Source organism: Sceloporus occidentalis, unplaced genomic scaffold, assembly GCF_023333645.1.
Source record: "Sceloporus occidentalis isolate IW3139 unplaced genomic scaffold, rSceOcc1.0.p SCAF_9, whole genome shotgun sequence".
Taxonomy (NCBI): domain Eukaryota; kingdom Metazoa; phylum Chordata; class Lepidosauria; order Squamata; family Phrynosomatidae; genus Sceloporus; species Sceloporus occidentalis.
In genome coordinates, this window is record NW_028316989.1 from 29,437,504 (window position 1) to 29,454,304 (window position 16,801).

The 16,801-nt window shown below is 40.2% G+C and overlaps 1 protein-coding gene across 1 annotated transcript in view; it reads left to right on the forward strand.

The window, feature by feature from the left end:
- LOC149307150 (leucine-rich repeat-containing protein 49-like) overlaps positions 1-16,801 on the forward strand; it is a 43,477-nt gene that overhangs the window by 336 nt on the left and 26,340 nt on the right. The window contains exons 2-8 of the mRNA XM_089538422.1: positions 3,653-3,715; positions 9,982-10,069; positions 11,404-11,598; positions 12,808-12,898; positions 13,323-13,526; positions 14,331-14,397; positions 16,362-16,505. Coding sequence (XP_089394548.1) covers positions 3,653-3,715; positions 9,982-10,069; positions 11,404-11,598; positions 12,808-12,898; positions 13,323-13,526; positions 14,331-14,397; positions 16,362-16,505 — 852 coding nt within the window. The remainder of the gene's footprint in view (positions 1-3,652; positions 3,716-9,981; positions 10,070-11,403; positions 11,599-12,807; positions 12,899-13,322; positions 13,527-14,330; positions 14,398-16,361; positions 16,506-16,801) is intronic.

The window sequence follows — 16,801 nt, forward strand, 5'->3', positions numbered from 1 at the left end:
CCCTGAAATAGGCACTGTATAGATATGTGTGCGATTATATGTATATGTATACGTGTGTGAGTGTGTGCATATATACACACACACACACTTGCACACACACACATATGCACATATATTTGCACACACATCTTTGTGCACACATACCCATATATGTGTGTATATATATATATATATATGTATACACACACAGATATGCACACACGCCCACATATACATATATTTGCACACATGCATGCACACACTTACATATATACACACATATTTGCACATACATACATATATCTGCACACACATGCATACATAAATACACATATGAACACACACGCATGTGCACACATATATATACACACACACCCATATTTGTGCGCACACACACACACACATATATATATATATACACACACACCCATATTTATGCGCATACACACACACACATATATATATATACACACACACACCCATATTTGTACACACATATTTGCACATACATACATATATCTATACACACACACACACATATATATACACACACCCATATTTGTGCGCACACACACACACACACACATATATATACACACACACCCATATTTATGCGCATACACACACACATATATATATATATACACACACACACCCATATTTGTACACACATATTTGCACATACATACATATATCTATACACACACACACATATATATACACACACCCATATTTGTGCACACACACACACACACACATATATATACACACACCCATATTTGTGCGCGCACACACACACATATATATATATATACACACACACACACATTTGTACACACATATTTGCACATACATACATATATCTATACACACACACACATATATATACACACACCCATATTTGTGCGCACACACACACACACACACATATATATATACACTCACACCCATATTTGTGCGCACACACACACACACACACATATATACACACACACCCATATTTGTGCGCACACACACACACACATAGATATATATACACACACACCCATATTTGTGCACACACACACACACACATATATATATATATACACACACACACCCATATTTATGCGCACACACACACACACACATATATATATATATACACACACACACCCATATTTGTGCGCACACACACACACACATATATATATATACACACACACCCATATTTGTGCGCATACACACACACACACATATATATATACACACACACCCATATTTGTGTGCACGCACACACACATATATATATACACACACACCCATATTTGTACACACACACACACACATATATATATATACACACACACCCATATTTATGCGCATACACACACACACATATATATATATACACACACACACCCATATTTGTACACACATATTTGCACATACATACATATATCTATACACACACACACATATATATACACACACCCATATTTGTGCACACACACACACATACATATATATATATACACACACCCATATTTGTGCGCACACACACACACATATATATACACACACCCATATTTGTGCGCGCACACACACACACATATATATATATACACACACACACACACACATTTGTACACACATATTTGCACATACATACATATATCTATACACACACACACATATATATACACACACCCATATTTGTGCGCACACACACACACACACACATATATATATATACACACACACACCCATATTTGTACGCACACACACACACATATATATATATACACACACACCCATATTTATGCGCATACACACACACACATATATATATATATACACACACACACCCATATTTGTACACACATATTTGCACATACATACATATATCTATACACACACACACACATATATACACACACCCATATTTGTGCACACACACACACATACATATATATATACACACACCCATATTTGTGCGCACACACACACACACACACATATATATACACACACCCATATTTGTGCGCGCACACACACACATATATATATATATACACACACACACACATTTGTACACACATATTTGCACATACATACATATATCTATACACACACACACATATATATACACACACCCATATTTGTGCGCACACACACACACACACACACATATATATATACACTCACACCCATATTTGTGCGCACACACACACACACATATATACACACACACCCATATTTGTGCGCACACACACACATAGATATATATACACACACACCCATATTTGTGCGCACACACACACACACACACATATATATATATATATACACACACACACCCATATTTATGCGCACACACACACACACATATATATATATATATACACACACACACACACCCATATTTGTGCGCACACACACACACACACATATATATATACACACACACCCATATTTGTGCGCATACACACACACACACATATATATATACACACACACCCATATTTGTGCGCACGCACACACACATATATATATATATACACACACACACCCATATTTGTGCGCATACACACACACATATATATATACACACACACCCATATTTGTGCGCACACACACACACATATATATATATACACACACACCCATATTTGTGCGCATACACACACACACATATATATATATATACACACACCCATATTTGTGCGCATACACACACACACATATATATATATATATACACACACACACACACCCATATTTGTGCGCATACACACACACACATATATATATATACACACACACCCATATTTGTGCGCATACACACACACATATATATACACACACACCCATATTTGTGCGCACACACACACACATATATATATACACACACACCCATATTTGTACACACATATTTGCACATACATACATATATCTATACACACACACACATATATATACACACACCCATATTTGTGCACACACACACACACACATATATATATACACACACCCATATTTGTGCGCACACACACACACATATATACACACACCCATATTTGTGCGCACACACACACACACACATATATATACACACACCCATATTTGTGTGCGCGCACACACACACACATATATATATACACACACCCATATTTGTGCGCATACACACACACACACATATATATACACACACACCCATATTTGTGCACACACACACACACACACATATATACACACACCCATATTTGCGCGCACACACACACGGACACATATGCCCCCACATGGACCGCTCCCCGGTCCCTGAGTCTTCCACACGCAAAACACACTGAGACACTTGGGCATGAAGCAGGCATAGGCAAATAGCCATTCACTACCACAAGCTTCGTACCCAAATAGCCTCAGTCTGGCTCTTGATTTGGTTCATGGCCCATAATCCATCGTCTGTATCTTTCTCCAGTCACAACGTTTCAGTTGCGCATGACATTCTTCCGAAGCATAAACTACTCAGTTCCCAGAATGGCACCAAGTGGCTGCTGTCTTTACTTCTTTGTAACCTTTATTATTGTGTTGACCTGAAGCCATGGTCCACAGAGTGTTTGTTTGCGTCCAACATCCTTTTGTTTGGACACCTTTGCGTTCTTGACAGTTACTAACAAGAGTCTCCCATTTGCAGGCGAACAACTACGGTCTGCAGCTGGTTCTCCAGAGCACTCCTCCGGCGGAGAGAGCGAAACCCGTGAGGCTTGGTCTTTTTATTATTACCAAAACGTAACAAAGAATCGAAGCATGGCGAGCGATGGGGTTGCGATACTCTTGTGTTATAGATTGAGGATTGTTTTTTTGGGGATGTGTGTGAAGTATTACATTCGTACAGTAGTGTTTATGGAGCGTTTGCTTTGTTTTTACGTGCGTTGTTCATCTTGTCACAGTTTCCCTGTTTTTGCCGTGTTGTATTTATTTTAGTTTGTGAGCCACATGGATTTGGAGAAAGGTATAAATTAATAATAATAATAATATAATTAATAATAATAATAATGCAATTAATTGCACAACTTTGGATATAGACAATGTAATTTTGTATCTACCAAGCAGATCGACTTTTTGTTAAAAGAATAAAGCTGCTTTCATCAGAAAACCAAGACAAGTGTTTTATCTTTTCTGTATACACTTGGATAGATAGAATCATTGACTCATGGCATCCTAGAGGTGGAAGAGACCCCAAGGAGGGCCATCCGGTCCAACCCCATTCTGCCATGCAGGAAATCACATTCAAAGCATACCCTTTGATGGCTATCCAGACTCTGCTTAAAGGCCTCCAAAGAAGGAGGCTCCACCACTCTCCACTGAGCAAGTATGTTCCAACGTCAAACAGCCCTTTCTGTCAGGAGGTTCCTCCTAATCTCTTTTCCTGGAGCTTGCATCCATTGCTCCATTGGGTCCTAGTCTCTGGAGCAGCAGAAAACAAGCTTGCTCCCTCCTCAATATGACATCCCTTCAAATGTTTAAATAGGGCTATCATATCACTTCTTAGCCTTCTCTTCTCCTGCTGAACATCCCCAGCTCCTTGAGTCTTTCCTCATAGGGCTTCATGGTTTCCAGACCCTTCGCCATTTTAGTCGCCCTCCTTTGGACACACGGCTCCAGTTTCTCAATGTCCTGTTTGAATTGTTTTGCCCAGAACTGGACACAGTATTCCAAGTGGGGCCTGACCCAAGCAGAATACAGTGGCACTATGACTTCCCTTGATCTAGACACTATACCTCTATTGATGTAGCCTAAAATCGCATTGGCCTTTTTAGCTGCCACATCACACTGTTGACTCATGTTCCATTTGTGGTCTACTTGGACTCTTAGATCCCTTTCACACTTATAAGTCTCATTAAGCCAGGTGTCCCTCATCCTACATCTGTTCATTTCACTTTTCTGCCCTAAGTTCAGTACCTTACATTTCTCCGTGTTGAATTTCATTTTGTTAACTTTGGCCCAGCTTTCTAGTCTATTCAGATCTTCTTGAATTTTGATCCTCTCCTCCAGGGTATTAGGTACTCCTCCTAATTCGGTGTCATCTGGCCTAGATAGCCTAGAAGTGCACTGGCCTTTTTTTAGCTGCCGCATTACACTGTTGACTCATGTTCAGCTTGTGGTCTACAAGGACCCCTGGATCCCTTTCACATTACTTACACATTTGTGTATTATTTTTATTATTCCATGATTAGTTACACATTTGTAGAACCAGCATAGCATAGTCGTTTTAGTGTTGGACTAGGATTATGGAGACCAGGGTTCAAGTCCCAGTTCAGCCACACAAACGAGCTGGGTGACTATGGCCAAGTAACACTCTCTCAGCCCCAAGTTTGGCCATGGTAAACCTCCTCTGGACCGATCTTGCCAAGAAAACCCGAGGATAGTTTTGTCTTAGGGTCGCCGTATGTCAGAAATGACTTGAAAGCACACCACAATGCCAAAATATACTTGGACAGAGGAGTTTGTCACACGGGATGGATCCAGCACAGAATTTATTTATTGATTTAAAGCGGAAAAAACCACAAAAGCGGGTTGTTTTTCAAACGACATTCAGGGTTAACTCGAACAGAAATTAAAAATAACCCGCAAAAGCGGGTCGTTTTTACAGACGTTTGCGTCTGTGAGAAATAACGCAACATTAATCTGAACGCAAAGTCAACAAAACCCATTCCTTTTTACTATTGGGAACTTCTCGAAAGTAAAGAAGGAATGTGTTTTGTCGATTTTGCATTCGGATTAATGTTGCATTATTTCTCATTGACGCCAGGATGTCTGAAGAACAACCCGCAAAAGTGGATTTTAAAATCCCTCTTCCACACGGGATTTAACCAATTTGCCTCCAATTTGCCTCCGTGTGATAAAGTCCAGAGGAGTTGGAGCGTATGGGCCTTTTGTTACTACCGTCTTCCATTTCCCCATTACAATGGAGAAATATAGAGTATTTCTAACTTGTAGATGGTACTCTGTATCAGGATTATTGGGATGTCGGCATGGGAATGTGTATGTATGGCTCTGACCCAAAGACCAGAATTGCATAGGGTCCTGAGATATATTTGCACCAACATAAATGGGCACCTTTAATAGAGTAGCAGTTTTTAAAGATTAGTAAACTGCACCCCACAACCAATGTGTTTCAAATTTGTACAAATCAGTAGGTTTGCCATTTATTTGTGTGCTGTGTCATTACACACAATTCTGTAAGAGAACCCCATTTGCACACTGGATCTTTGACTAACCCGCTCCATACATTTGTTATGACTTACATCATGTTATAATAAAATATGATGGAAGGTGTGTGTGTGTGTGTGTGTGTATGTACAGTATGTATCTTACTTACTCTCTCTTTCTCTGTCACACACAGGTGGACACACACACAAATGTACACTTAATATACCTGTGGGAAAAGGAATAGTAGACCTTCACCAAGCTGCTCCTTGCCTTAGCGATCACCCCTTCAAAGATTTTACTGCCAGTACTCAGTTTTGTTTAAAAAACTGCACTTCTGAATCTAATTTTTCCATGTTTTCTAATAATGCCCTCTGTTAAAAAGACTTATTTTCAGTTACTACTTTGTTAGGAAATTTATAGGTGAGAAACGTTATGGAGGTACAGTACGCCTGCGCCATACGCGGGTGTGCCATACGCGGCCTTGAGCATACGCGCTCAAGCCGCGGGGCGCGCACGGGGCGGAAGGGGTGGCGTGTCTCATTCAATTGAATGGGCGCGCGTGCCCGTTGCGCCCCACGCCGCCGCGCACAAGCCCCATTGTTTCCAATGGGGCTCGAGCATAGGCAGAATTCGCCTTACGCGGAGGGATCTGGAATGGATCCCCCGCGTAAGGCGAGGACGGACTGTACTCTACTTCATAGTTTCTTCTTAAAGCCGGTGTGGTATAGTGGTTTGAGCATTGGATTCTGACTCTGGAGACCAGGGTTCGCATCCTCGCTTGGCCATGAAACCCACTAGATGACCATGGACGAGTCACAGGCTCTCAGCCTCAGGAGAAGGCAGTGGCAAACTTCCTCTGAAGAAATCTTGCCAAGAAAACCTCTAGGATAGGTTCGCCCTGTGGTCGCCATAAGTCGGAAACGACTTGGAAGGCACACAATAATAATAATAATAATAATCATCATCATCATCATCATCATCATCATCTGTTTATTTATATACCGCTTTTCCTCGAGATCAAAGCGGTTTACATCAGGTAAAACTATGACAAGCGTCATAATAAGTATAAAAACAGTTAAAACATTCAATTACAATCATAAATATTCAATAAAATTATCTAAAATAAGAAATTAAGTGGTCAAAATTATAGGCTATCAAGTATCTTAATCTAATTGGGGAATATTTCTCTAAAAAGAGTCAGGAGGGTATGCTTGCTGGAAGAGATAGGTTTTTAAAGCCTTTTTAAAGGCTTCCAATGTACCACTAGAACGGATCTCTTCCGGGAGAGCGTTCCAAAGAGTAGGCGCTGTCGCTGTGTAAGCTCTTTGGTAGGTTGTTGCCAGTCTCATCTTAGGATGTTCAAGTAGGAGTGTCCCCGTTGTTCTAAGGGTGCGAGACAGATTATATAGGGAGAGGCGTTCCCTCAAGTAACTCGGACCCAAGCCATGTAGGGCTTTAAAGGTAATAATCAACACTTTGTATTGGGACCGGAAGCGAATTGGCAGCCAGTGAAAAGATTTTAACGTGGGGGTAATATGATCCGACCTAGCTGTACCCGTGACCAATCTGGCTGCAGCATTTTGAACCAACTGAAGCTTCCGAACCTGATACAAAGGTAGCCCCATGTAGAGCGCATTACAGAAATCCAAATGAGAGGTTACCAGTGCGTGTACTACAGTTTCTAGATCCTTTCGATCCAGACAGGGGTGCAGTTGGCGTATCAGCTGAAGCTGGTACCAAGCACTCTTGGCCATCGCATCTACTTGAGACAACAACAACATTCATGCCTAAGAGAGAGAAAGTATAACTATAGAGTAGATCAGTGATGGCGAACCTATGGCACGCGTGCCAGAGGTGGCACTCAGAGCCCTCTCTGTGGGCACATGTACCATCATCCCAGCACAGAGTTTTCCAGAGTTTGTTACTAGAAAGGCAGAGGGAGATGGCACTTTGCAATAAATAAGTGGGTTTTGGGTTGCAGTTTGGGCACTTGGCCTCGAAAAGGTTTGCCATCACTGGAGTAGATACCTATGTAAAATCTGTCTCAGCATTAGATGTGGGACTGAAATGGCCAAGTATTCCTATAGACATTTGAGATAGTGAGCACACCCTTCTACTAATGGTGTAATATGAACCAGTGTGAGATAGCTATTAGAAGTCTGAACTAGGACCCCAAAGGCTTGGTCTAAAATCTCCACTTTGTAGTGAGGTTCACTGAATAACTTTGGTTCAGCCATCATCTCATTCTAAAGTATATTATAACAATAAATGAGAAAGCAGAGGAAATCCATGAAGGAAAAGTTGCATGTCCATGTAACAAACTTGATACAGAATGAGCAAGTTACATATATGAATATACACCCTGTACCACAGACAAGTTCTGTTTATTCATTTATTAGTTACATTTCTATCCTGCCTTTCCTCTGGTGAGTTGAAGGAAATAACGGCTCTCTCAATTTATCCTCACAACAACCCTGTGAGGAAGATCAGGTGAGAGAGTCTCACTGGGCCAAAGTCACCCACTGAGTTTTATGACTCTGTGGAGGCTTAAATATACAAGTCCCAGTGTAGCAATGAGTACACAATGGTTCACAGTCTTAAAAGATTGCACACTTTTTAGCAAAATATTGACTAAAGGTTGTAAGAAAATTGAATGACAAAAGCCTTTAGACATTACCCCAGATCTGGTCTGTTTCAGGATGCCTCCATTTTGCAAAGAGGATTTCCGGAAAGGTCAGCGTTTGAATTATCCCCATTTACCAGATAGTGCTGCTGAGGGGGAAAAATGCTGTTATTTCTCTAAATAACAAGGAAACTCTACAGTTTGCTAACTCAAGATTTTAAATCAACAGGAGTTATATGAGAAAGCATTCTGTCACAAATTGAAGCTGGCCTAAATACCTTAGAAGGCACCAAATCCTGTCTGATCAGCAGCTAAGCAGGGTCAGTCCTACTTAGTACTTGGATGGGACACCACCAATGAATTTGAGGTGCTGTTAGGCTGTATTTCAGAGGAAAGAACTGGCAAAACCACTTCTGAGTATTCCTTGCCCAAGAAAACCCTGAAAATTCATGGGGTTGCCATAAGCTGGAAATGAGTAGAAGCTACACAACAATAAGGGATAATGAAAAAAACAGTTCTGAGTATTTGTTTAACAATACCCTTTACATCCCTTTCCAACCTGTTCCCTCCTCTTCCTCTCACACAAGGTAGCAAACAAAGCCGGAGTGAAAATGTTCTTCAATGGTGCAAGAACAGAAAGGAGGAATAGCAAAACAGCAATTTGGTGTTCTGATACCTGGCACCTATGACATTATTTCTAATGCGGTGCTTATAACACACTTCCTAATCTTATCTCTTAATATCTAGGTACACCAGCAAGTCTTCATTCCCATTCCCATGTTTCCACTTTGCCTGACAGTTTGCATCTAGTCTCTTCTCACATGAATCTTCGATGGTTTCCCAGATGTCTGAGGAGATACTCCGTGTAGAATTTCCCATGACTGTAATTCTCATTTTATACCCAGATTGCATTTCTGGACCCCAACAATTTATCACTGGACTATTGCACGTAATTCTAGTATACGTCTAGAACAAATTTGTGCAGTTATACTTGGAATTGACTTCTATGGAGTTCAGTGAGTCCAGGAAAGTGTGCCTGGGATACATGTACAACTTCATTCTTCTTTCCATTTTCATTGTAACCCAGTAGTTGCTGTATAAACCCATGTCCTTTTATTCACCTCCTTGGCCTGTTTGCATTGAAAATGTAATAGTTTTTGTTGTAATGTATTTTTGTTTGTTTGCAGATTGAGTTTAGATTACACAAAGATCAGCCGTATCTTCACAACAGGTTCCTGCAGCATGATGTTGAGAAGAACTATTCTGGAAAACTAGGTAATGTTGGAAGACAGACTCCTCTTTTTGAAAATTACGTGTGCTAACTATGGAAGGAGCAAGACCGAAAGAGCAGGACTAGCATACTTTCTTTCCATGTGATGCAGTTGTGCTGTTTCTGGAAATAAAAGAATTAGATATCTGGAGACGGATCAGGGAAAAATAAAGTTGTTGGGCAGCTCTTCAAAGCACACAACACTTTTGAAAGTCCTGGCACTGCATCAGCATTCCCTGTAGCAAACAAGTAAAATAATGGCTGATAGGTTGATGGAATTGTGTCACTGATAGATTTGTGGAAATGTGTAGTTGTGTTCCTAAAGATTTATGTGGGGATGTTTGAAAAAATGAACTGTTTTAGGACACAGCACCTATACTTCCAGCCACTGTGCCATAACCAAATGGGTCAGGAAATTATTGGAGCTGTAGTTCAAAATGTTAACTTTCCACTCCCCTAAATGCATCTGAGGAAGTAGATGGAAGTCTATGAAGGCTCATGCTGCCAATTTCTTTCATTCAGTTAGTCAAAGGTGCTACAAGATCTCTCTACGTACTTTTCCAAGGTTTGGTTGAGAGATGTGGCTCATCCTCCTGTTGGTTGTAGGAAATAGTTGTATATCTGAAGGGATTGTGTTCATGAAGCTGCTGCTAAGTCTTCCATACAGTGAGTTATCATGAAGAAAAACACGGTGGGGAGAAGGTATGTAGAATTGAGCTCCTTGTAAGTAATAAAAGGTATCAATATGTTTACTAAATACTTTTTAGAATGTACTCCAAAGTCTTCAGTTCTAACAAGTGTAATTTAACTCCAGCTCCCAGAATCCTGGCTTAGTGGTCAGACTGGCATGGACTGGTGGAATATGCAGTCCAAAACTTCTGGAGGGCCTCTGGTTGTGGAAAGGTGACTTAGTTGAATGCTTAGTTACATGTGTATTTGGTTAGTTGAATGCTTAGTTACATGTGTATTTGGTAACTGGCAGCACCATCCTGCACATGCTTGTCTAGAGCTGCATTTGCATTGCAGATATAATCTAGTTTGATACCACTTTAACTGCCATGACAGTGTTGTGTAATTCTGGGAATTGTAGTTAGTTGTGTTGCCTAAACTCTGACAGAGAAGGCTAGATATCTCACATAACTATAAATCCCAGAATCCCATAGCTTTCACCCATGGCAGTTAAAGCAATGTTGAACTGGGTTATTTCTGCAATGCAGATGCAGCCTAAGTCTTTCAAAAGACGTTATTTCCAAGGAACAGCTTATAAGATCCTAGTTGTAATTTAATCTGTGGTGATACACGGTAAGGCTGCCATTCTTATTTTTCTGTTTTCTTGCAGGAGATGGAAGATTAAGTCCATTATCGCGCAATAAAAAGTTGTATGTTCCTGTAACGACAAATTTTGCCGATATCCCTGGTCTTGAGATGAAATATGGGGCAGGCTCTCTGTCACCATTTGGTGACTGCTCTTTCCCTACCCCTTCAAAATACAAAATACAGCAGGGCTGTCATAGTGCAAGTGCAACTATCCCAGGTAACTGACATGAACTGGTTTAGCAGATAAAATTTGTATACCTGTCGGGCGGGGTAGAAATACTCAAAATAAATAAATACACTTGCTTTTAAAAGATATATTGAATATCACCTTGCTGAAGTGAAGTGAGATGTAAGACAGTGAGGTCCACTCCATTGGCTTGGCTGAGACTCCTTGTATCTGGAGGAGATCATTTATATTTTATTTATATTTAAAATGTTTGGACCACTTTGAAGGTGAAATAACAATGCAAAATCAAAGCAGTAAAAATAAATACTTTTATGGCTGTGGTCCAGGCCATCTGAAAGACCATATCTCCCAGTAAGAACTTGCTTGACTTTTGGCTTGGAGAGGACAAGGGAGAAAGCCTTCTTGGAGATGTCCCTCAGGCCATGAAATTGAACCTGGATCTTCCCCAGTCCTCATCAGATGCTCTAACTGCTACCCATCCTCTTTCTGTCATTGTCATTTTGCTTTCTGGAAAGCAAGCATGTGATGCTTTTATTTATTTAGACATATAGCTTGCCCTCCAGACAGTGTGGAGTAGTGGCTTGAGTGCTGGACTACGACTCTGGAGACCAGGGCAAGTCACATGCCTTCAGCCTCAGGACAAGGCAATGATAAACCACCTCTGAACAAATCTTGCCAAGAAAACCCCATGATATGTTTGTCTTAGGGTCGCCATGAGTTGGAAATGACTTGAAGGCATACAGCAACAACAGCTTGCCCTATCCCAAGATCTTAGGGCAGATCCAAAAGCCATTCCCTTGCCACCCTTGCAAAGTGGGAGCCTTTATAGCATAACTGTGATCTTTTAGCTGAGATTCCCCCAGTTACATCCTATCTTATCAGCATCCATGTGGTTTGATAAGCATTGTCCTTGTGTGTTGCTCGCAATTTCTCAGCAAAGGTGCTCAGGTAGGACACCTGCCGAGTAACTCTAGTATTGCGCTCTTAGCACCAAATAACCCCTGTTAGTATTCTATCTATGCATCTGAAAAAGTAGACTCAAATATACGAAGCTCATTCTAAAATAAACCAGTTAGTCTTAAAGGTGAGGCCAAATTCCTTCTCCCCATCTTTCCTTTTAAGGTTAGAGCCAGTTTGACACATGTGTTTGCTTAGATTAAAATGATTGCAACATGTAAAATATTTTCAGCTGTTTTTGCAATTCAATTATTTAAGAGATGTGCTTTCTTTTCCTGTTAGAGAATATCAGTTATGGGAACACTGCTTTTCCCCTGGTGAACCGTACTGCAGAGGAGAAAACACAGCACTCTGACAGGTTAACCCTTGAAAGGTAAGGGCAGAATGGACAAGCTGGGCTTTTTGTAGCCCTGTGTATGTTTACTTGAAACAAAAATTTGGAAAAGGTACTTTTCTTCGATTGTGTCTACCAGTTAATACAGCAGCTGCCTCTGTTTAGGAAAGGGAGTATATAGGAACTTCTAAAATGCATTTATTAATTCACTGCTGAGTAGCATTATTTAATAGCAGAAATGAAGGAGGGGAAATGTAACTAGAATTAGAAGAAAAACTGAAGAAGTTTTGAAAAGAAATACAGTCTGTGGATGTATTAAACACTCTTTTCAGTCAGAGAAAAGGTGTAGATGGGTTGGTGGTTGTTTTCGTTCTTCCCCAAGGTTGATGTTAATAGGAGTGAGCCCTTGTACTTGGTATTACCTGTGCTATTTATTTCCCCCCAAATACTTTCTATTTTTCAGACAAAAGCTGACAGTTTGCCCAGTTATTGATGGAGAAGAGCACCTCCGACTGCTGAGTTTCCAGCATAACTGCATCACTCGGATCCAGAATATTTCTAATCTACAGCATCTTGTTTTCTTAGATTTGTATGATAATCAGATAGAGGAAATCAGTGGCCTTTCCACGTTAAGGGCTCTCCGCGTCCTTTTGTTGGGAAATAACAGGTAAAGGAAAAAATGGGTGGCCGGAGGCCTGATGTGTGCTTTTAAATTTTTTAAAATTGGATCCCTTGTGTAGTTTGAGTGAGTTGCATTTTTAGAATTGGCACGGCACACAGTCCACTTCCTCTGCCTGGATCTAACATGGAAATCACAGCTTATCTAAATATCTGTTTTGGTTTTCATAGAATCCCACGCCTTGAATCCCATTGTGGGAGAAAGTTGGCATATAAATCCTTGAAATAAATAAAATAAAACTATAAATCATAGAGTTGGAAGAGACCACAAAGGCTATCCAGTCCAGCCTCTGTAAAAAGGAGCTTCTTTGTCAGAGGCTTGGGAAACAGTGGTATGCCTCTACTTAAGCAAGACTGAAGATGATGATGATGATGATGATGATGATGATGATGATAATAATAATAATATGATTTATTTATAGCCCGCCTTTTCTCAAGGAATCAAGGCGGGAAAAAGCTCCACTTTTTCTCAAGGCTGTGATTGCATATTTCCTCCTCTGTTCAGGACCCAGATATTCTACTTTAGGACCTCTCCCCTTCATTGTTGGGGCCTTTTTGGGTTCTCTTTGCCTCCAGTGTTTTGTTATTGGCAACATGGATAGATCTGGGCTCATATTTCCACCACCTCTGTGGAACTTCCCTTGCCTTTGAATTGTGTGTGCTGCAAGTTCTTTGTGCATTGTGACTTTTGTTGTGTTGGATCTAATTCACTATTAGTTGTGTATAATTGAAACTGATTATGGATTTTTCTTTCCCATCCTTTTACTGAAAATGCTGTGCTTGCACATTTCAGAATAAGGAGAATAGCAAACCTGGACAATCTGGTCAGCCTTGATGTCTTGGATCTTCATGGAAATCAGGTAAAATGCAATAAATACTTTTGCAGTTATACTGTAGTATACCTCTTTGTTTGATGCAGTTCTCATCATGCAGTTCTGTTCTAAAGTCTCCCATTATCTTTAGAAAGACTGGTCAAAAGAGTTTCAACTTCAACTTGGCACAAAAGCAAAAATAGGGCTGGGAAATTGCATCTTGAGAGGGGAGGAGAGAGCACACAGTTGCACAGCTGATTCATCACCCTCAAACTCTAGTTCAGAAGACTGGGGACCTTTTGGCTACACTAGAGGTAGATTGAAAGCCAGCATGGTGTACTGGTTTGAGTATTGACTCTGGAGATCAGGGTTTGAATCTCTGCTCAGCCATGGAAACCCATTAGTTGACCTCAGGTAAGTCACACACTCTTAGCCCCAAAGGAAGGCAAAGGCAAAAAGAGGATGGGAAGGAGGAAATATGCTAACCCAGATATCTGTTATTTATTACCATAATTGAATGGGAAAGGTTCAAGAAGGGGAAGCGACAAATGGCAGGAGAGCTCTTAGCTAAGGTAATGGAGTGGGTTCTTCTGTCTCAAAGTGTAAGTTGCTTTTAATGATTATCCTAGATCTGTACAGTAACTGGCATCAGCAACTATGCTTTTCATTTAGGTCTTTTATGATCCTACCTGGAGATGCCTAGCATTGCATTGTAGACCTTTTGCATGCAAAGCATGCAATTTTGCCTCCTAATCATCACCACCCTCTGTTGCAACTGTCTGTACATTTGTGGAAATGGAAATGAAGCTTTATGTATTGACAAACAAACCATTCCAGTGGGACCAGACCAAAATGGTGAAAATCTGTCCAAGATGCCAGCCATATCTTCTTTTAACTTACTCTTGCATTCCTTCTCATTCTGGTTTTTCACCCACTCCTCAACTCACTTGAGTTTTCTTTAGCCACTGAGCATACTTTGTTCTTACTGTGCTGTTTTGAGGATTTCCCTTCTTTATGCATTCTCCCTCCACCCAAAGTATTTCCCTTTTCAAACCTTGGGGTTTTTTTTTTTTTGAGCGTGTGTATACCCCATCTTAATTTGCACTAACTCCTTTTTGGTTCTGTAGCTGTTACAAACCAGTCCGTGAATTCACTATTAGTGTATTGTCCGCCTGATGCCCAACAGGTTTTTTGGATTGCAACGCACACCATCCTCGCCTAACACAGTCATGCTAGATGGAAAGGATGGGAGTTGTGGCTTGATGCATCCAAGAGATGCCAGTGTGGCATGTATTATGTTTGTCACTGGTGAAAATTACAGCATGCACTCTAACACATTGTAATTCTTTAGTTTTGTTGTATGCCTTGCTTGGTTTCTTTAGCCCTGCAATTTCATAAAACCTATTATTTATGTTAAAGAAAGAGAAATCACTCTTAGGAATGACAAAAGGAATTCCACCAGAACTCACCGAGGTTTATAAATAACCATCTTTATGAATCTTTCATGAACCCCAGATTTCTGCTGTTGAGATGGAGGCAGTTGCTCTTTAGAAAGCAGGCACTGTAGAACTCCTAGTTAAGAAGCCATCTTTGGAGAGATCCATGCTTCCTGCTTAGCCATCTGTTGCCGTTCTCCATGTCTGTGTGGCCCTCCAGTTCTCAATAACTGTTTATACACTTGCCTGCCAAATTATTTCAGTGACTAATAGCCATCTATGAGAAGCTAGTTTTAGTCTTCCTGTGGTGGCTAAGTTATATCTTCTGCTTTTGCTCCTCTACAGGTAACTTACCAGTGTGTGTTTATTTGGCAGTAAGTGTTCTGTGTTTAGTAAGGTTACTTCCAGGCATATGCTGATGTGGTGCAACTTGAAACATTTAATTACTGTACTACATTTTTATACTGTCCAGGTATATGATTGAATCTTAGGAGACAAGCTGCCTGTTTCCTTCTTTGAGGGCGGGGAGAACAGATGGGGTTTAGTTGCTAAAATGTTCACTGTTCTTTTTGACAGATTTCTGTAGCTGAAAATCTTAATCATTTGAATAACCTTAGAGTGCTGAATCTCGCCCGGAATTGCTTAACATACATTGAAAACCTCTATGGATTGGATTCATTAACAGAACTTAATCTTCGATATAATCAGATCAGATCTGTGGTAAGTGAACTGAATCTATTTGTATGCTATACTTCAATATATTGGAGATTTAAAAGAATCCCCTTATTTTTTGTTTAGATTTCTTATGATATCACATCATTTCACACATTTTTACCATGTATCATTTCTTGGTTTAACTAGAAGCACTGTTGTTAAACAGCGTTTCACTTAAAACAATACCTATCAGTTTAAACAATAGCACAGATCTTTTTGATGGGATATTTATATAGGAAAGCACTAAATGATTGTTGTATTTGTGAAGGCAAGACCTTTGGCAATAGGTTGTTTTCTGATGT